Source organism: Cynocephalus volans, chromosome 14 (genome assembly GCF_027409185.1).
Source record: "Cynocephalus volans isolate mCynVol1 chromosome 14, mCynVol1.pri, whole genome shotgun sequence".
In the NCBI taxonomy this organism is placed as follows: domain Eukaryota; kingdom Metazoa; phylum Chordata; class Mammalia; order Dermoptera; family Cynocephalidae; genus Cynocephalus; species Cynocephalus volans.
The window spans coordinates 93,714,833-93,737,335 of NC_084473.1; the positions used below are offsets into that span (position 1 = coordinate 93,714,833).

At 45.6% G+C, this 22,503-nt stretch overlaps 1 protein-coding gene across 3 annotated transcripts in view; it reads right to left on the reverse strand.

The window, feature by feature from the left end:
• NPAS2 (neuronal PAS domain protein 2) overlaps positions 1-22,503 on the reverse strand; it is a 162,818-nt gene that overhangs the window by 33,025 nt on the left and 107,290 nt on the right. For all 3 annotated transcript variants that reach the window (XM_063078202.1, XM_063078204.1, XM_063078203.1), the window contains 2 exons: positions 18,816-18,936; positions 17,695-17,808 (listed from right to left, as the gene is read on the reverse strand). In XM_063078202.1, the coding sequence (XP_062934272.1) occupies positions 17,695-17,808; positions 18,816-18,936 (235 nt within the window). The remainder of the gene's footprint in view (positions 1-17,694; positions 17,809-18,815; positions 18,937-22,503) is intronic.

Here is a 22,503-nt window from a genome sequence, read left to right on the forward strand (position 1 = left end):
CCCCTTCCCTGCCCCTGGCCCTGGCTTGGCACACTTGGGATTCAAGGGCTTCTGCCCTGAAGCCCTCCCCCGGGGGCCCAGGCTGATGCAGGGGCTGCATCTGGACCTCTGAGGAGGAGGCCTCTGGATTTAGGGTCATCCCCAGAGGTACACAGTGCCCACAATGAGACTTGCTAGTTCCATAGCACTGCACAGGTGAAAAAATCTGTTCCCATACGTATTTATTCTCAGAGCCTGGGAAGGCATTACTGTCCTCACTCTACAGATAAGGAAACTGAGGCCCAGAAAGTTCTGTAATTAACCAAGGTCACTCAGAGTAGAAATAACAGAACAGGGATGCCACCCAGGTCTTCGGACTCCAAGTCAGTGCTTCTAACAGGGAAGAGAGGGGATTGTTCTAGATTCACATCCACTGTGGAGCAGAGACCAGGACCTCCAGGAGGTGCCACTTGGCATCAGCAGAGTCTTCCCTGAAAGGCTCCAGACCTGCCCTCAGTGTCACTGTGGAGAAATGATGGACATTGTGGGCCAGAGAAAAATTCTGCTGCTTTTAGGTGGAATTCGCTAGGTGGGAAAAATAACCCTGCTAAATATGAGAAAAATTGGCTATACAACAGATTCCCCTGGGACCTCTGGCACAACTGCCTAGGTCCTAGCTCAGCTCATTCAGAAACTGGGGGAGAAGCACAGACATCGGCGTTTTCAGAAGCTCCGCAGGTTTTCCAACATGCAGCCAGGGTTGAGGATCCCTATGGCAGATCATCTACACTTCCTTTTCTTTTTAAATTGTGGTTGACTATATCCTACACATTCTGAACTTGCAAATTTAAACATTGTCATGTTTTCCAATTTAACTAAAAACATATAGCACCAGAAAACTAAATGCATTATAAAACGAGATCTGCAAGATTTTCTTTGGATTTTAGCTTTTCAATCATTTTTTATTTTATATATTTACATGTTTCTAAGTGATTCTATCATGTGGTCTTTCCTCCACTCATATGAATAAATTCATTTTACCAAGCATGTTCTCTGAATTCATTCATATCAACACTAATAAATGTTTCCAAACATGAACATAAAGTGAGGAAAATAAAAAATAGCGGTCTCTGGAGAGTTCACATCTGTCACAAATTGGCTTAGACTACTGCAGATACTTGGTAGGGTGAGCCAAGAGACTTATCAAAGGGAAGGAAAACAATTCCACATAAGGGAAGGTCTGCAGATGTGAACATCTGCATAATTTTTAAAAAAGGACATTTAAAAATTTTCCAGATGTGAAATACCCTCTTTGCTTGAAACTAAGAGACATTATCCAGCCAGATAATGACCTAATAAAATTCCCCCAACTCTTTCAGAATACAAAGACCTTCCAAGCAAACTTCCGAGGACTTCCCAGGAATTCAAGAGAAAGCCTCCCTTATCTGTAAATGATGCGCCTTGTTTGAATGATGCTTTTGGCTGCTAAATTCGTGTGCTCTGTCAGTAAGTGCCTTCCTCCTGATTCACTGGGAGCAGGAGAGGGGGACAGAGAGGCGGAAGCACCTGCCCCAGGACTCACTGCCCCTTGCGACTTCCTCCAGGGGAGCAGAGACTCAGCCCATGAACACTGAGTGGATGTTCTGCAGAGCTTGCTGGCTGCCTCCCAACGTGGTTTTATCTGTTCTTTTATATTCTAAGGCTATAAAGATGAAAATGCATCCCAAAAGGGAAATTTCATTACTGCTTGCAGCCTACGCTTGATAAGCTTGGCATTTTACAGATGGGCCCAGAATTGAGCAACTTCTCTTCTAAACAAGCTTTTCCCACCAAAAGGCAACTGAGGGCTTGATCAGGGGAGACAGACAGTAAATCAAGGATGAACGTTTTAATACAGGCCAAGGGGAAAACCTTGGGGAAAACCATGGGGAAGAAGATACTTTAAACATTTTGTGGATTGCATTTGAACGACCTTTACTCTCAGCGGGAGCCTTCTTGCACATCTAGAGCCAACGCATACGCAAACTGCTCCCTGGGACTTCAGAGTCATATTTAGCACTTAGAATAACTTCACTGGCACTTTGTATCCCAAGGTAGTTTAGAGACATTAATTAAGGATTCAATTAGTTGTTTTAATTTAAGTAATAGAAAAAATACGTCTAATTACAACTGGCTTCCTGAGCCTCTCAGAAGGATTAACCACTAAATGCAGGCACAGCCCTGTTTTCTCAGATCTCTGACCACTCATGATATAAAGAAAAGTGATTCTTTCTTGCCACATTTTCCCCCTAGGGTCATCTTAGTCAAAACTGATCTTACTCTTGCCAAAAGGTAAGTAAGTAGATTTCTCCATGGCAGGAGCTGGGTCTTATTCTCTGTCTCCAGCTCTGAGCAGGTGTCCTGCACATAGCAGGTGCTCAACATGTGTTTACTGGATGAATCTATCATGAGATGACGTTCCATCTCACATCCAAACCATAGCTTAAGGCCCAGTTTTAGAAGAGACCTTGCAGACCTTGGGGCCCCAAACTGGCTTTCTCTCCACGGTGAGACCTGGTGCTGCTGGTGGCTGGCCTGCTCCACCAGCTGTGGAGGGTGCCCACAGGGCATGGCTCTGGGTTCCACTGGCATTCAGGCTAGCTCACTGCCCCACTGGTGCATTAACACTGGTCAGCAGGAGGCCTGTGTGTGGCACACCACGGTCACCACACTGTGATGGAAAACAGTGGAAATGCCCGTCGTGAGCTCCTGCTTGAGGACATGCAGGGTGGTGCTCTGCTTTTGGTCTTCATATTAAAATGGTCCACAGGATATCAAGCCCCGCACCTTTCACAACAGTCTCTAAGTTCAGAGATTTTTGTTTATTTATTTATTTATTTATTTATTTATTTATTTATTTATTTATTTTATTTTTCTTTTTTTTAAATTTTATTTTGTCGATATACATTGTGGCTGATTATTGCTCCCCATCACCAAAACCTCCCTCCCTTCTCCCTCCCCCCTCCCCCCCAACAATGTCCTTTCTGTTTGCTTGTCATATCAACTTCAAATAATTGTGGTTGTTATATCTTCTTCCCCCCCCCCCCCGGTTTGTGTGCGTGTGTGTGTGTGTGTGTGTCTGTGTGTGTGTGTGTGTGTGTGTGTGTGTGTGTGAATTTATATATTAATTTTTAGCTCCCACCAATAAGTGAGAACATGTGGTAGTTCTCTTTCTGTGCCTGACTTGTTTCACTTAATATAATTCTCTCAAGGTCCATCCATGTTGTTGCAAATGGCAGTATTTCATTCGTTTTTATAGCTGAGTAGTATTCCATTGTGTAGATGTACCACATTTTCCGTATCCACTCATCCGATGATGGGCATTTGGGCTGGTTCCAACTCTTGGCTATTGTAAAGAGGGCTGCGATGAACATTGGGAAACAGGTATACCTTCGACTTGATGATTTCCATTCTTCTGGGTATATTCCCAACAGTGGGATAGCTGGGTCGTATGGTAGATCTATCTGCAATTGTTTGAGGAACCTCCATACCATTTTCCATAGAGGCTGCACCATTTTGCAGTCCCACCAACAATGTATGAGAGTTCCTTTTTCTCCGCAGCCTCGCCAGCATTTATCGTTCAGAGTCTTTTGGATTTTGGCCATCCTAACTGGGGTTAGATGGTATCTCAATGTGGTTTTGATTTGCATTTCCCGGATGCTGAGTGATGTTGAGCATTTTTTCATATGTCTGTTGGCCATTTGTATATCTTCCTTAGAGAAATGCCTACTTAGCTCTTTTGCCCATTTTTTAATTGGGTTGCTTGTTTTCTTCTTGTAAAGTTGTTTGAGTTCCTTATATATTCTGGATATTAATCCTTTGTCAGATGTATATTTTGCAAATATTTTCTCCCACTCTGTTGGTTGTCTTTTAACTCTTTTAATTGTTTCTTTTGCTGTGCAGAAGCTTTTTAGTTTGATATAATCCCATTTGTTTATTTTTCCTTTGGTTGCCCGTGCTTTTGGGGTCGTATTCATGAAGTCTATGCCCAGTCCTATTTCCTGCAGTGTTTCTCCTATGTTTTCTTTAAGAAGTTTTATTGTTTCAGGGTGTATATTTAAATCCTTAATCCATTTTGAGTTGATTTTAGTATACGGCGAGAGGTATGGATCAAGTTTCATTCTCCTGCATATGGATATCCAGTTGTCCCAGCACCATTTGCTGAAGAGGCAGTCCCTTCGCCACTGAATAGGCTTGATGCCTTTGTCAAAGATCAGCTGACAGTAAGTGTGTGGGTTGATTTCTGGATTCTCTATTCTATTCCATTGGTCAGTGTGTCTGTTTTTATGCCAGTACCATACTGTTTTGGTTATTATAGCTTTGTAGTATAGCTTAAAGTCAGGTAGTGTTATGCCTCCAGCTTTATTTTTTTTGCTCAGCATTGCTTTGGCTATGCGTGGTCTTTTATTGTTCCATATAAATGTCTGGATAGTTTTTTCCATTTCTGAGAAAAATGTCTTTGGAATTTTGATGGGGATTGCATTGAATTTGTATATCACTTTGGGTAGTATGGACATTTTCACTATGTTGATTCTTCCAATCCAAGAGCATGGGATATCTTTCCATCTTCTTGTATCCTCTCTAATTTCTCTCAGCAGTGTTTTGTAGTTCTCATTATAGAGATTTTTCACCTCCTTGGTTAACTCAATTCCTAAGTATTTTATTTTTTTGGTGGCTATTGTAAATGGGCAGGCTTTCTTGATTTCTCTTTCTGCATGTTCACTATTGGAGAAAAGAAATGCTACTGATTTTTGAGTGTTGATTTTGTATCCTGCTAGTGTGCTGAACTCATTTATCAATTCTAGCAGTTTTTTTGTAGAGGTTTTAGGCTGTTCGATATATAGGATCATGTCATCTGCAAACAGGGACAGTTTGACTTCATCTTTTCCAATCTGGATGCCCTTTATTTCCTTCTCTTCTCTGATTGCTCTGGCTAGTACTTCCAACACTATGTTGAATAGGAGTGGTGAGAGTGGGCATCCTTGTCTAGTTCCTGTTCTTAAAGGAAAAGCTTTCAGCTTTTCCCCATTCAGGATGATATTGGCTGTGGGTTTGGCATATATGGCTTTAATTATGTTGAGATACTTTCCCTCTATACCTAACTTATAGAGGGTCTTTGTCATGAATGAGTGCTGAACTTTATCAAATGCTTTTTCAGCATCTATAGAGATGATCATATGGTCCTTGTGTTTGAGTTTATTAATATGGTGTATCACATTTATTGATTTGCGTATGTTGAACCAACCTTGCATCCCTGGGATGAATCCCACTTGATCGTGATGAATAATTTTTTGTATGTGTTGCTGTATTCTGTTTGCTAGTACTTTAGTGAGGATTTTTGCATCTATATTCATCAGGGATATTGGCCTGTAGTTTTCTTTTTTGGTTATATCTTTACCTGGTTTTGGTATCAGGATGATGTTTGCTTCATAGAATGAGTTTGGGAGATTTGCGTCCGTTTCAATCTTTTGGAATAGTTTGTAAAGAATCGGTGTCAATTCCTGTTTGAATGTTTGGTAAAATTCTGCTGTGAATCCATCTGGTCCTGGGCTTTTCTTTGTTGGGAGCCTTCTGATAACAGCTTCAATCTCCTTTATTGTTATTGGTCTGTTCAAATTTTCTACGTCTTCACGGTTCAGTTTTGGGAGCGTGTGTGTGTCCAGAAATTTATCCATTTCCTCCAGATTTTCAAATTTGTTGGCGTATAGTTGTTTATAGTAGTCTTGAATGATTCCTTGTATTTCAGATGAATCAGTTGTAATATCGCCTTTTTCATTTCTAATTTTTGTTATTTGAGTCTTCTCTCTTCTTTTTTTTGTTAGCCATGCTAATGGTTTGTCAATTTTATTTATCTTTTCAAAAAACCAACTTTTTGATTCGTTGATCTTTTGAATTGTTTTTTGGTTTTCAATTTCATTCAGTTCTGCTCTGATCTTAATGATTTCTTTCCGTCTGCTAACTTTAGGTTTGGATTGTTCTTGTTTTTCTAGTTCTTTAAGGTGAAGTGTTAGGTTGTTCACTTGCCATCTTTCTATTCTTCTGAAGTGAGCGTTTAATGCAATAAATTTTCCCCTCAATACTGCTTTTGCAGTATCCCACAGGTTTTGGTATGATGTATCATTGTTTTCATTAGTTTCAATAAATTTTTTGATTTCCTGCTTGATTTCTTCTTGGAGCCATATGTCATTAAGTAGAATGCTGTTTAATTTCCATGTGTTTGTATAGTTTCCAGAGGTTCGTTTGTTATTAATTTCTAGTTTTAATCCATTGTGGTCTGAGAAGATACATGGGATAATTCCAATTTTTTTGAATTTATTGAGACTTGATTTGTGACCTAATATGTGATCTATCCTGGAGAATGATCCATGTGCTGATGAGAAGAATGAATATTCTGAGGTTGTTGGGTGGAATGTTCTGTAGATATCTGCCAATTCCAATTGGTCTAGAGTCTTGTTTAGATCTTGTGTTTCTCTACTGATTCTTTGCCTTGATGATCTGTCTAATATTGACAGTGGGGTGTTCAGGTCCCCTGCTATTATGGTATTAGTGTCTATTTCCTTCTTTAGGTCTAATAGAGTTTGTTTTATAAATCTGGCTGCTCCAACATTGGGTGCGTACATATTTATGATTGTTATGTCTTCTTGATGGATCAGTCCTTTTATCATTAAGTAGTGTCCCTCATTGTCTCTTTTTATGGTTTTTAGTTTAAAGTCTATTTTGTCAGATATAAGAATAGCTACTCGAGCTCGTTTTTCTTTTCTGTTTGCATGGTAAATCTTTTTCCATCCTTTCACTCTTAGTCTGTGTGAATCTTTATGGGTGAGGTGGGTCTCTTGTAGACAGCATATAGTTGGGTCCTGCTTTTTGATCCAGTCAGCCAGTCTGTGTCTTTTAATTGGGGAATTTAAGCCTTTTACATTAAGAGTTGTTATTGAAAGGTGTTGATTTATTCCTAGCATTTTATTGGTTGTTTGGTTATCTTAAGTGTCTTTTGTTCCTTGCTTTCTGATTTACTGTTTGTTTTCTGTGTTTGTTGGTTCCTTAGGTTGTAGATAGTGTTTTTGTTAGCTTGTTTTCTCTTCATGAATGCCATTTTTATTATACTAGCGGGTTTAGATTTTTCTTGGGTTTTTATGGCAGTGGTAGTTATTTTTCAGGAACCAAACCCAGTACTCCCTTGAGGATTTCTTGTAAGGGTGGTCTTGTGGTAGTGAACTCCCGCAGTTTTTGTTTGTCTGAGAAATATACTATTTGCCCCTCATTTCGGAAGGATAGCCTTGCAGGGTAGAGTATTCTTGGCTGGCAATCTTTGTCTTTTAGTATTTTGAAAATATCATCCCATTCCTTTCTAGCTTTTAGGGTTTGTGATGAAAAGTCTGATGTTAACCTGATTGGGGCTCCCTTATAGGTGATTTGACGCTTCTCTCTTGCAGCTTTTAAGATTCTCTCTTTGTCTCTGAGTTTTGCCAATTTGACTATGACATGTCTTGGAGAAGGCCTTTTTGGGTTGAATACGTTTGGAGATCGTTGAGCTTCCTGGATCTGAAGATCTGTGATTTTTCCTATACCTGGGAAGTTTTCTGCCACTATTTTGTTGAATATGTTTTCAATGGAATCTCCATTTTCCTCCCCTTCTGGAATACCCATGACTCGGATATTTGATCGCTTATGGTTGTCTGATATCTCTCTCAGATTTTCTTCAATGTCCTTGATTCTTTTTTCTTTCTTTTTGTCTGCTTGTGTTATTTCAAACAGCCCATCTTCTAGTTCAGAGGTTCTCTCTTCAACTTCGACAAGCCTGCTGGTTAAACTCTCCGTTGTGTTTTTTATTTCGTTGAATAACTTCTTCAGTTCAGCAAGTTCTGCTACATTTTTTTTCAGGACATTGATTTCCTTGTACATTTCCTCTTTCAGATCCTGTATACTTTTCCTCATTTCATCATGATGTCTAGCTGAGTTTTCTTGTATCTCATTCAGTTTCTTTAGAATTATCACTCGAAATTCCTTGTCAGTCATTTCAAGGGCTTCTTGTTCTATAGGATCTAGAGTTTGAGATTTATTAACTTTTGGTGGTGTACTTTCTTGATTTTTTGTATTTCTGGTATCTTTTTTTTGGTGTTTATTCATTGTGGCCGGGGGTTTCACAGTCCACCGGTTTGAGACTAATGACTAACTAGGATGTTGCTGTGGTTGCCAATTTCGTATGGCTCCCTCCGTGACTGCTCAGTTGGCCTCTAGTGCCTTGTGTGTGTGGTTGCCTCGGGTCTTGGGCTTCTCCGGGGAGCCACCTTTCTGGTCAGCTTGGACTCTGCTGGGCTGGTGGGTCACGTACCACAGGGTGTGTGATCTCTGTTGAGCTTTCACTTCCTGTGCAGGACTTCTCCCTGTTCCGTGTGCTCTGGCCCAGGCTGTTAGATCGTGCAGTAGCGACCCCACCGGGTGTGTGGTTTTTGTCGAGTCTCCGCCTCCCTGGCCGCACGTCTCCCCGGCCGCATGTCTCCCCACTCTGTGCACACTGTGCTGGGCTGGGGCGTGTCTTCTGCACCCCTCGTCTAACAGCTGGGCCTTCAAGACCCTGCTCGGTACCGCCTCGCCCAGGAATTCTACCAGGTTTCTGCTGGGCACAGACGACCGGTCTCTCTGGGTGCCTTTGTGGCACTATGTAGATCTTTCTCGGGTCTTGTTCACCTTTGTATCCCCCCAGTATAAACCGAGTCTAGCGCCCACCTGCAGCCTGGTCTCCGGCAGGTTCAAGCGGACCTGGGAACTCTCCTGCCACACTATTCCCAACCAGAAATTCGTTAGGCTTTTTTCCAAACTGGTGGCCGCACAGATGGTATCTGCCTCCCAGTAACAGGGAGTTTACCTGGGGCCGGAGTCCAGGGTATGGTGGAGTGACAGTCGGCCCGCCCGTACTTCCTTGCCCTCCCGAAACTGGCCCGGGACGCCCTCCGCCACCAGCCCCGCCAGAGAACCGCGGAGGGAGTGGGAGCCAAGGCCGGTCCGCAGGCTCCGGAAAGCCTGGCGCCAGGCCAAGCAAATGGGCTCAGTGATGGCCGAGCAGGGCGGAGCTGCCCGCACCTGGGAAAATGGAGGCAGCACCGGCGGTGAGTGGCCTGGTGGTGCAGGCGGGGGCCGCTTGGGCATCCACCCCCCGAACAGAGCTGTGCCAGGGATCACTCACAGTGCTGTGCCAGGTCGGGCGCTCGCTCTGTCTCTGGTTTGTTGCCTTCCGTGTTCTCGGCGCTGCCGCCTCGGGCTGTTCAGTCGCGGCGCGGCTCGGGCGCTCCCAGGAATCTTCTTTAATGCCGGCCTGAAACCTCGAATCCTGAATAGGGCAGCTGGCCGCCTTCAGCGCGGCCCCGGCCTCCGGGATCCTGGCTGCATCCACAGCAGCCCTGGCGCCGTGTTCCCTGTTTCGAGACTCACTTTTGCAGCTAAGAAACAGTTCTTTTCCTGCTCCACACTTTAAAGCTGTTGTCTGTAAATGAGGCAGCCTCTCCTGCCGGGGCAAAGTGGCGGTCACCCCCCACGACCGGCCAGCAGCAGCAGTCCTCCCTTAAGAGATGGCCAGAGGAAGGTCCACAAGTTTCCCGGCTGCCTGAGGCCCAGTGGCCGCCTTTTCCACCTCAGCTACTCCGCGCCAGCCGCCGCAGCCGCCGCCATCTTGAAAAGCCCCTAAGTTCAGAGATTTTGAAAGAGTTTTGCCTTGAGCTGGCCTTTCTGGAATCCCAAAAAACCAGAGAGTCCAAAGGTTCTCTGGAGATTCAGAATGACAAATGTCTGTCTCATTTGGAAGCCCCCAAGGTTAGCTTCCAAGTCTGTCTGATGAGCTCCCAAATCAGTCATGACAAGGAGATAAAGATGACTGGAAGGGCAGGGAGATCTCAGGCGGTGGGAGAAATTTCAAAAGGGGTTAGGGAAGGGCGAGGAAGAGGCAGAGATGGTAATAGTGACCTTCAGCTAGCAGCAAAAGAATAAAAGAAATGAAGCAATGGAGAAAGATGTACTGACTCTGCTCCACTCAGTCATAGACCCAGTCATCAGAACAATTACGCATTCTCATCAGAGACAGCCTGCTTATGATAAATTAGCTGCAACGGCTAGAGGAAAACATACTAACAGTCCGCAAGGAAAGTGACAAATAGCTTTCTCAACACTTCTCACAACAAATAAAAAACAAATCTAATAGGTGTGTGCAAGATGTGAAACAATCATTGTGGAGGTTTGCTCCAGGAAGAATCAAGTTCCTAAATCCCAGTGGTGATAACCATCCGAAAAGTCTGGGCTATGGTGCTGGAATGCAGAGGGGAAAACAATTCTCCGCACATTCATGAGAAATCATCTCCCATGCATTAAGCACTACTTTCAGACTCTTACTTCCTCCTCTTCACAGCATGCTCGATCCACATGTTCCGAGCAGCCAGGACCTGGGTTCTTAGGTCGGCAGCAGCACAGGGATCCCGCCTGTTCCTCTGCCGAGGCCCTGCCTGAATCGCTCGGTGGTGCTTGGGTCTTGTGTCCCTTCTGCCAGTTCTGCTTAGCGCAGGGAAGAACAACATTGGACAGCAGGAGTGAGAGCCACATGAGAAAGCCGGGGTGTGCAATTTGGTGGACTGAGAAAAGTACCCTAAAGAGAAAGTATATGTCTTACTTATTTCTTCTTTCCTCTAGTGTTCTTAACTAACATGAGTATTTCCAGGGGCCAGAAGATTGTAATGGCATTAACAAGACATCTACCAGATGGCTGGTGTGGACAGGCCAGGGTATTTGTACGCTCAGGAAAGTGCACTTCCTATAGGCCCTCAGCTCTGTCTTCCAAATGGATATCGTGTACACCTTTTTATCACAATTACGGGACAACTTGTACGAAAGTTCTCTCTACTCCCAGACTGAAACAAGCAGAAAGACGTGGTTGGTAAGCGTATGACCCTTCCTCATACATTATAACAGAGACCCTAGATATTTGCACAGGACGATGCCCTGGGCAACAATTGGCTCTTTATCATGATTTTAACTGCTCTGTAATCCAATCTGGCAGCAATGATCACTGCTGGAGGAGGACATGATGCTTCTCTGTTGGGTGGAGGGGACGTTCCGGTTCCTACTCATAGAAGCTTGTGATGGATAGATTCGACACGCCTCCCACGAAGCTCATCAACCTCCGTTCCCAGTGAGGTCTGGCATGTGGCGCTGTTTCCTTAACTGAGACATCTCAATTAATTCAGCTTGCGGGGAAGACACACAAACACACACACACACCCCAATCCTCAAAGCCATAAAATGAGGCAACCTACAGAAATGCCACAGACCATACAGAACCAAGTGTTATAAGCCGAAAACCCTCCACTTCTGCCAGCACTTCAAATCTGGCTGTGTGGTTAGATGCAAGTAGGTAATATGAGGGCAGGGAAACTTTTATACTCTGGTGTGTGGTTTCTGGAAAGCCCAGAGTGGAATGTTTGCTGAGGGTGACCTATTTGGAACCACACCAGTAACTTTTGAAATGCTGCTTTCTGGATTTCAGTCAGACGCACATTTAAATCCAGGCCTGGGGGAGAGGCAAGGGCTCGCACAAAGAGCTGCCTCCTTCCTGGCATGCGGTTATCTTTCAGGAACTGGAAACCACTTCTTAGGACCCCTTAAAGCAGGACTGTTCATCACAGCTTTGAAAATCTGGTTTCTTCCCACCAAGAGCGGTAGGGTGGAGTCAGGGCTTGGGTGCGTGGGTTTGAGAAGGGCCTGGTGGGCTCCCTTATCTAATTGGAGAGGTAAAAAGATGGGACAGTGTATCTGTCCCAAAGAATCTCTCTCTCTCTCTCTCTCTGGTTTTAAAAATATCTGTTACAGGACACACATAGCCCCGAATGAAGTAATTTAGTTTCAACTCTACTCTGGAACAGTCAGTGTGCAGAGCAGAGGAAGACAAGGGCTGCTCGTGCCGCCCCCAGCCCCGGATCAGAGCAGCTTTCCATGCGGAGAGGAGGAGACGCGCGCCTACATGTCCCAGCTCGGAGTCCTCCAGGAAGTGTCTCACACACTGAGTTACAATCTGTCCTCAAGTGAAAGACCTAAAAAAGACTCTTTTCTTGTCCTATTTCCCAACACATATTTCTTCACAGTTATTAAAAATGTAGGTTAAAGATGTGAAGTGCTGTCTTCCACCCGCCCCACCCCCCGGCCCCTACAACATCTGTTGCAGATGGTAAAGTCCTAATGAGCGCCCCAAATGTGCAAATACTGAACCAAGGGAAAATTCCATTTTGCTCAGGTATTTGGGCAATGGTGGCTATGTTTACACTGCCCCAGTGACCAGGGCAGGGGTCAAGGGGCAAAACCACAGGTGAGGCCAGAAGTGTCTGATGACAGCGTGATCTCGTCAAGGGCAGAGGCTCCCGTCCCTCCTCTCCCCATCTCCAACTCGCTCAGCCCACTCACACTGGTTAGAGCCCCACAAATCACTGGTTAGAGCAGCCATCTGGGTTAGCAGGCAAGCAGATGGGACCCTCAGCTACACGATCTAAGGGTTCCCAAAGAGCTCTCTGGCCAGTCCCAGCTTTTCCCTGCCCTGGAGGCTACACATTTCACTTCAGGTCCTTTGGTTTAGGGCCCGAGGGTCCCTGTAAATGGATTTTTGAGTAGTAGCCCAGTGCCTCTATCAGCTGGGGGCCAATTGGTTGATGAGATGAGCTCTAGGTGGAAGAGAGTGTGTCAGAAATGGCCCAGCGGGGGCACCCCTGGGTGAGGGGTCTGGGCAGGGACCTCAGGGAAGGGGGCTACTGGGCTCAAGACACCCAGGGAACCAAGGTGGGGAGTGGGGCATATTAGGTCGTATGAGAACCCTTTTTCGGCCGCGCCCCATTATGGCGCTGGCTACCCTTCTCTTCCGCCTTCTCCTTCCCGCCGGCGCGAATCGCACGCCAATCAGCACAGGCTGCCTGCTCCTGGCCCCTTAGCAACACAATCCATCCAATCCCCGAACGCCCCGTGTCCTCAGCAAACCTATCAGCTCTCTTCTAACCCTATAAAAGCAGATGTGCCCGCTGAATAAAAAACCTTCTCCGGCGAGCCGCCTTGCCTTTGTGTCTCATCCTTTAACTGGTGCTGAATTTTATTCCTTTCAGGGCACAGAATGCGGAGTGAAGGGAGGCCAAAGAGGAACTTCCTTAACAACACGCTGTTGCATTGGAGGCCCTCAGTGTGGACGATTTACAAGGCGCCATAAGTTACACCCTCCAGTTCACCCAGCATATACTGACATGTATTTAACCTGCACTTTGGATGTAAGGCCAGGGGAGCCCTCCTGGAGCGTTCCTTGGAGCCTGTCAAGGAGAGCTCTGTTAGCTCCCATGGAGGAGCATTATTTCCCTGGAAGTCCGAAGTCTTCGGACTGAATCCTGGCTCTATGTGCTGGGGCCAAGATCTCCGAGCCTCAGTTTAGTTCAACCTACTTCTATCCACACTTATTTATTTGGTAGGCATGGACTATGCTGGGCCCAGGAAGGGGTGCAGTGAGTCCACAGATGAGTAAAGGTCGCTGTCCTTTCCATTCCATTCTTTATTAAAAAAATAACAGGCATCAAATAAGAATGTATCAGGCAATATTCCATAAACTACACAGCCCTACAGAAATGCCAGGACTTTCCATGGTAATGGACAAAAGTTGGGTTTTCTATGTAGTTCTTTGAGGTGTGAGTATGTATTCTATTTAAATAAAACTGATGCGAGTGGTCATTTTTCTTCTGCACTTTACATATTAATTTTTCAGTCTGTGCACACCTGAGAACTCAGGGAAGTTGCAAGGGTGGCTTGTGTTATCATCGCATTTTCTAATTTCTGTATCTGAAGCTTTGACATCTGGGGCCTTGATGACCTTCAAGGGACTGCCCCTCCCAAGGTTAACCAATTCCTTGGTTAGTAAACAGCTCACCTTCCAGCACACCTTTCAGATGCAAACCAAACAATCCAGAGCCCATGCACCAACCATATCTTCTAAGGGACTCTCATACTTTGGGACCCTGTCCTCTGCCCTGATCAACCCAGGAAAAGCACCAGATAAATAGGGACAGCCCCTGCACTCCCAGCCCACTAAAATGATCCAAACTAGCCAGTCCTAAGCCTGTTTACCCTCTCTTGCCCTTTCCTTCTCTTGGAAACCACAATAAAGGCTTTTGCCCACGTTTCTCCTGCTCCCTTTGCCTCCTGACCAACCTCTTCTCGTGTGGCCCTGCATGCTTTGCTGTGCCTCCTGTTTCTAGGGATCTGTGAGTATAAACCCTTCATACAGTCATTCCTGTGTCTGTGTGTCTTATCTGATTAAAACAAATCTCAGTATCCTTAAAACAGTTTGATCCATGGGTGCAGGGCATCTGATGTGCACAGGTGCAGACCTCATGTAGCAAAGAGTGTGGGTTTTGGGTCAGAGAGCCTGGGAGGGGGTGTGAATGTGGGCTCCCCACTTCCACCCTTACACCTGATGCGTAGATGCAAGCCTTCTACGTATGAATTTCCTCCTCTGTAAAGATGGGACGATGTCAACAGTACCACCTCATCACCAGGGCCTGCTGCTCAGGAAGCCCTCCTAAGGTGAGCCACTTTCATTGTTCAACGCTTATTGAGAAGTAAACCTATGAAAGTCAAATTTGAATTATTTCTTATATTATGTTAAACCATGTTTTACGGGTCAAAACTGGTAGACTGTTGGCAATTTCATAGGGTTCAATCTTAGAAATTCATTTGTCTCTGACTTTTTTTGCTATTTTAATCCAATTTAGGCTTGTATTCCATGTGTTCCACGGTCACATTCGGGGGCTCTTGTCTCAAGAAAACCCCCCTGAACTTCAGCTTGTACAACAGGCTCTGCAAAGACACTCTGCACTCTTGGTTTTAAATTTTCTACTTTCAATGCTGTGTGTTTATAGCAGTAACAGTTTCAAAAAAAAATCACACATAATTTCCACACATTCTTTCAGGCAAACAAACACTGTATCAACTTGAAGTGAAAATAGAGCCTCGCTCTCAGGTATTCAGAATGAGGCCTGCCTATTTCCTTGAAATCTCCTAAGATGTGATAAATGACAGGATGCTTCAAAGTGATATTCGGCAGCATCTTAATTAGAGTCGTGGAAATGTAAATTTACAAAGGCTCCAACTGCTGCTCCCAGCCAATCACAGGTCAGTTCTTTTAATTGTGTGCACTGTTGTCATGGAGACACACGGGAGCAGCATCCCATACTTCCCCCAGTCTTGGCACTCTGGGGGACAGGGTGCCTTCCCCTCTGTGCACACGGCCACTTGGGACATGCTCCTATCCCAGCAGCTGGCTTTATGGACAAAGCACATGCATTTTTTAAAATATTGTGGTAAACTACACATAACACAAACTTTACCATCTTAACCACGTTTAAGTGTACAGTTCAGTAGTGTTAAGAACATTCACATTGCTGCGCAACCATCTCCACACTCCGTCTCCTGGACTCTTTTCATTTTGCAAAACCGAAAATCTGTATCCATTAAACAGCAGTCCATTCTCCTCCCTCCAGCCCCTGGCAACCACCGTTCTACTTTCCGACTCGACGAATGTGACTACGCTAGGTACTCGTATAAGCGGAATATTTGTCCTTTGGTGACTGGCTTATTTTATTTAGCATAATGTCCTGAAAGTTCTCCCATGTTGCAGCATGTGTCAGAATTTCCTTCCTTTTTAAGTCTTAATAACATCCCAGTATATGTATATACCACAGTTTCTTTATCCAGTCATCTACTGATGGACACTTGGGTTGCTTCCTCCTTTTGGCTACTGCACATAATGCTGCTATGAACACAGGTGTGCAAATATCTCTTCAAGACCCTGCTTTCACTTGTTTTGGGTATATGCCCAGAAGTGGAACTGCTGGATCATATGGTAGTTCTATGTTTAGTTTTTTGAGAAACTAGCATACACATTTTGAGCACATTTCAAACCGCCATTTATATTAACTCGATGATAAAGTTGTCTGGAAGTAGTGCCATTAAAATCTATAAGGAATGGCATTTGGTATTACACTAGGGAAGTGCTTTTCAAAGTATGATGCCTTAACCAGAACCCTAGTCCTTTCCAACATTGCTGGGCCCTACCCTCAGATCTCCTGAACTGGGATCTCTAGCGCAAGGCCTGAGAAACCTGCATTTTAACAAGCTGCTGCACCCAAAGAACCACTGCACAGGGTTGCCATGATGTTGGGTTTTCTACGAGGTGCCTTCTTAGTTCACTTTCATTAATTGGGTAGCCCAAAGAGCTACCATCTACATCTTTGTGTGGTTCATTAAAAATTCATCTCATAAAGTTTGGGTAAGCCTTTCAGATGAGTTGAATTAGACATGGTCAGGCCTTGGCTTCATCTTATTTTGCCCAAATTTAGGGGCTCACTTGGGAAAGCAAACCTTCCACCAATTCATCTGCTCGGGTACCTTGAGCCCTGGATGGGTTGGGTTCCAGGAGGGACTCCAACTCAGCTAGGGAGTCCAGCATCCAGGCATAAGCCCTGAACACTGGACCTGAAAGTCACTCTGGCAGGATCATGCTGTTTAGCATCTAGCTGGAACTTTTTAAACAAAGCATGGATAGTTAGGCAAATAATATACAACAAAGGATCATCTGAGGTTGAAGGAAAAATCCTTGCCAGCCTCAGCATAGGACTCAGTGCCATTACTGCAGCTGGTTCTCATGGAAACTCTTGACTAGGGTAATAGACCCACCGTGGATCCAGAATTGAACTGCAGTAACTAACACAGCCCAAGTCAGTGCTGTGATCATCTGCTCCGGGCACCTCCCACCTGCCCTCCCCCTCATTTCTGCAACTCATCTTTCTGTCTTTATTTCCCTTTGGTATTTTTCTCTCTTCTTCTTCTCTCTTTTCCCCAGTCCCTATCAACACTTTCTTCTATTTTTTTCCCCATCTTTGCTGTTTTATGAAATGTGATTTGTTTTGTGTTGAGTTTTGAGGAGCACAACAAACAAAATGCAGGCCATTCTGTGCTTGGCCATGGTGAGACTTGGTTTCTGAATCTCTGGTATCAGGCTGCATCCCCATTTTGCATGGGTCACAAGTAAAAATGAGTCTGCAGCCAGAGTTTGGGTAATTTGTTATCTGGGTAATAGGACTTGAGTGCTTGGCTTATCCTGCTTGATAATTCATCCGATTTGGATTGCTAGCTCATGGTAAAATGGGCCCTTTACTGTGCGTTAGGGCCACAGGAAGCAGAAGAGCCGTGAACCAGAGCTATTAAAGCATGCTCACGGCAGTACTGTGAAGAGGAGGATAAAAACGCAGAAAGCAAGGTTACGGATCTTGAAGTCACAATGAAGACCTATCTGATGGAGTGCGTAGGCCGCGCCTGTTCTTTATTAACTGTAAGTTGATTCTCACAGTACAGAATTATTTCATAAGCCTGAAAATAAGTAAACGAATCACATGCATTTCAGTGGGACTGTGTGCACTGGCACGAACAGGTGTGGGAGTGTGTTCTTGAAAGGGAGAGAGCATCGATGAGCACAAAATTGCATCTTGGGAACATGCAAATCCAAATGCAAATTGGAAAATTCTCCTTCCTCTTCCCTCGGTGATTCTTATGCCCCCATGTGCATGTTTGCATGATAAAAGATGCTGTCACAATTATATGACAATTAAAGCTTACCATTGTTGTAAGAGCGAAAGTTTCCTACAAATTTTATGTATTCATAAGTTGGAAATTCCTTTGGGTTCAAGCTGCCTCTGAGAAGATGGCAATAAAACTCTAAATCGTTGTCAGCTGGGCCGTTAAAGAAAGAAGAGAGAAAGGAACACGAGCATTACACAGGCTGCAGACTACACAAGCAGCATCTTGGTGAAAACTCTTACGGGATTAGGTCTACACATGGCCAGGCTATTTCTCTCATTATGATTGACTTTCAAACCTGGTTTATAACCTTTGCAGCACAGGGTTTTCTTCCCATAGTTCATAGATGTTTTGCATTCCATGCTTGGTCCCAATTAGTCTTAATTTGCTCACAGATGTCTGTGGTTGGTGATGTCAGCATTGATTAGTTCCGGTTGTTTTCATACGGTATATTAAAGTGAAGCTGCTCATATAGGGCTGCTCTCTTTAATTTAATCTTTTTGCTCTGCTTTGAAGTCAATCAGATGTACAACAGGACAAATTATTCATGGGAAGTGGATGAAGGCTTCAACTAGCACAAGCATCTTTGCTACCGCATGCAGCCGTGCACTTCATTAAGTGACCCCTGTTCAGTAGGCACCAAGGCCAGCCTTCTATCCAGGTTGTCAGATATTTTGATAAAAACTTTGAAATTACATAAAAAACATGACTGTATATAAATAACCAGATGATGGCCTCAGGAGGACAGAATTTAGATTTTTGACCTAATTATTCAGTTTTCAGTTGGTTACTTAGTAATATACAAATTTAGCATTAGAATGTCCTCCAAAATAAGCAGATTGTTCACTGATTTTTGCACTGTTTATTACTAAAAGACTCTCATGTTAAAAAAAGGAATCTCTTATACATGCAAAACAATTTATTATTCCTAAGCTTTATGCTTTCAAATTTTCCACATAAAAGCTAAATGTCTTACATATCCCATAAACTCCAGCTTTAGCTTTAAACTTAAAATATACCTCTAAGGATCTTGGAAACATTGTGAGTCACAAGGAAAATTATTCTTAAAATTAGTCCTCCCTTCTTAATTCATTCTAACCTCCTTTCAAAAGTAAAATTCCTATCTTTATATCTTGTTAAACCAGTAAAGTTAAACTTACATTTTAAGTATTCTGGGGAGGGGGAATCCGTCACAAGCATATGGGAAGAAAGCATTTTATAAACTTCTGAATGTTCTTGTTCTGGAAGGAAATTTAACAAATTCTGATCCATGACATCCGACTGAAAAAGAAAATAAAGAACAAAGGTACAAATTCAACAAAGATGAAAAACAGAAGCAAAAATGGAATGTTCTTGACAACTCAGAACTGGCTTCTGAAATGGAAAGTTCAAGGTCTGACGTTCTGTGAAGACTCTCAATGCATCACCTGTAATCATGAATTGCGATCGAGAAGGGTTTACTTGCTCAGATGCCCATGTGCTGTTGCCCACAGGCCCAGGAAGAATTAAGAGTTATGTGAGGCACATGGATGAAGCACATGGTCACCTGCTGCTTGGGGATCCCCATGTGCTGTCACTCCTGTGTCTGGCTGGGGCAGCTGGGGCAGCATGGAGACCTGGTGTGGGACCAATCACTCATTTAAATGGCCCCAAGAGCACATGGGCATCTAGCCAGCAAAGAGCTGGCTGTTTACTTCTTAAAGGTCTCTAATCAATGGAGCTGCACTTTTTTTCTGAGTGCCTGGGCACTGTGGATACAAGATAAATATAAGATAGAGTCTAGATACAGTGCTGTCCAATAAAACTGTTTGTGACAATAGAAATGGTCTATAATCTGCACTGCCTGTTACACCGGCCACTAACCACATGGCTACTGAGTACCTGAAACGTGGCTAATGTGACCAGGAACTGAATTTTTAGTTTTGTTTAATTGTAATTGAAATTCACATAGCCACATGTGGCTAGTGGCTACCATACTGGACGGTGTAGGTAGGAGCTCACAGCAGAGAGAGGAGACAGGTATGTCTCTAACTCTTCCTCAGTTTCCCTCAATAAATTCATCCGTTCTCACGGTGTCAAACATGATCTGAATCTCTACATCTGAATATTCAGCCAACTTGCTCTCATGAGCCCAGGCTCCACCTTCCAACTGCCACTCAGGTGCCCCTGGGGACCACAGAGTCACACATGTCCCCAATGTCATCACTCTTTCCTGCCCGTATCCAACACCCAGGTGATATCCCTGGCTCCTCGCCGTCCCCCCTCACCTGAACTGCCCGCCTGCCCCCTCAAATTCTCTCCGCTCTGTTCACTTCTAGTATTCTCGTTTTTCCTCTCTCGTATTTCAACGGCTTCTCCCTTCGCTCCCACTTCCGCAGCTTCACCCTGGTCTAGACCATCACCTCTTGCCTGAGAAACGACATGGCCAGACTGGTCTTCCACATCCACTCTGGTCCCTGTCCCAGCTGTTTTCCAGCAGCAGCCAGAAGTTGCCTCATTTCAGATCAAGTTCCCACCTTGCTTACAACAGTCCCTCGGCTTCCGACTGCTCCGGGGACAGAGCCCAAGCTTCTCAACACCTTTAAGCCCTCCCTGCCCTCTGCCTCCAGGACTTCTCCAATACTTCCGAATGTCCCCTTCTCCAGTTTGCCAGGTTTGCTCCTTCTGCGGGGCCTTCGCCCAGGCTATTCCCTCAGGCTGGAACATTCTACACCAACCCTTGTGTTTAGCTACCGCCATGCATCCCTCAGGTCCCTGCTCTGAAGTCACTTTCTCTGAGAAAGTGCCGGCAGCCCCCTGTCCCCACCAGGTGCACTCCCCTGCTGCTTGGCCGCTGCACCCCTGGCTGCACTTGTGCCATTTTGTCACTGCTGGGTCACCACAGCATGGGTAGCATCCCATCAGGCAGGTAAGAGCCCTGGAGGCTGGCTTGAAAGTCAGCTCTGGCGCCTCCAAGCTGCTCTGTCCTCAGCCCAGGATGAGGAAGGTGAGGCCGTTAAGGGCTCGCTCACCTCCATTGCTGACAAAAGGGCACACAGCAGACACCCAGTAAGTGCCACGTGTGATTAGGTACCGAGTGACCCTTCATGGAATGGCTACAATGGCAACTACACCTCAGTGATGTTTCGTGTTCGTTTGTGTGTTGGCTTGTGTACTCTGCCACCAACGGGAGCTCCAGGAGGTCAGGGCCCTGGCTGCCTGCCCACCGCCACCTCCTGACATCCAATGCAGGCGCCTGGTATCACCAGACACGTGCCAACAGCTGAACGAATGGCATGGCCAGCACTGAGAGCAATAAAAGCAAGGTGCTCAGACAACACTGAGGACAGGGTGCTGAATCCAACAGGCTGGGGTAGGGGAGTCTCCCAGGGAACAATACCAGAGCGGGATCTGGGGAATAAGATGGGGTCTGCGAGGCAGCTAGGGTGGGAAGGGTACCCCAGGCAGGGGCACAGCAGGCACACAGGCGTGGAGGTGGGAACCATCGTGGTATTGTAGGCAGGTGGGGGCAGGGAGGGTGAGACACCCCAGGGGAGGAGGTTGCAAAGGGAAGGAGGGCCCAGATTACAGAAGAGTCAGTGAGGGACCTAGAGGGGGAGGGGCAGGACTGTACTCGTATTTTAAAGAGAACCCACTCATGGTCTGCGGGGGGAGCACGGGAAGCCACACTAAAGATGGTCCACGTCTGAATAGAGACAGCGAGGAAGGGGACGGGGAGAAGGCAGAGTCCTAAGCGTTTCATTCATTAGCAGAGTGCGAGCCACACGGGCTGAGGGTACAACGTGCCAGCCTGTTTTAGGCACCGGGGAGAAGGCCATGGAGCAGGTGGGGCTCCTTCCTGGACTGGCGGTCTAGTGGGCATAAGGACAGTGGACACAGCTTGGTGGCTTACTGGAGGACAGGGGGAGGGCTCGGGGGGCCTCCCAGCTGGGCCGCACCAGTTTTTACCTCTATGGACGCAGACTGCCACAAACGCCGTCCCCAGCCTGTGCCGTCATTCCTCATTCTGCCTTCTCCACCTTCCTTCTGACATTCTTGATTTTATTTTAAGCCTTTTCCCTCTAGTTTTTTTAGAAGATGACTAATGTTCACAGATGACAGTAGTCTTTCTTCCTAAAGATATTTCAGATACTTGAAAACGATAGCTAAGTCACTCGGTGGTCTTTTCTTGCGGGGCTCCATCTGAAGCCACGTCCTCCTGCGGTGGGAGTGGCAGAGCAAGGGTGGAGGCTGTGGCCTGGTGGCTCGCATGGGAGGGCACGGGCAGGTCGGAGGCCGGGGCTGCCCGGGCAGCAGACTCTGCCCAGGGAGAAGACGAATGCTGGATGGGGTGGGGATAGGGGCAGGATGCCAGGGTGCGCGGTGACACAGCAGGGGCGCAGAACCGTGCCCGGCTCTGGGTGTGCTTGCTCGTAGATTGCTATTGTGCCATTCCCATGTGCCAAAACCTGACACAAACAACGATAATTTGAAAATTTAAATATTAGTGCTTATACGAGAGTAAATTTCATCTGCAACTGAACTGTCCCTTGAGGGAACTGAGCTGTTTATTAAAATAACAGCAACTGCGGAGACCAGGGAAGGAGTGTGTCACCTGCAGCCATCTTCACGGCTGAGTCACATTACCAGGAACATCACTCACCTGTCGGAGGCAGGGGTTCTCTCCCAACTTACTGGCATGCCCTCTGCTGCTTTGTCACGGAGCTGGCCCTGTTCTTCACTGTGAATGCCTGTCCTAAATTCCAAATTGCACCTCTGCCATGTTTCCCTTTGAGGAAGCTTGAGAGCCTGGGATGATCTAAAGCTGCTGCGGGACACAGGAAAGCACCTTCCTCTTTCCCGTGACTC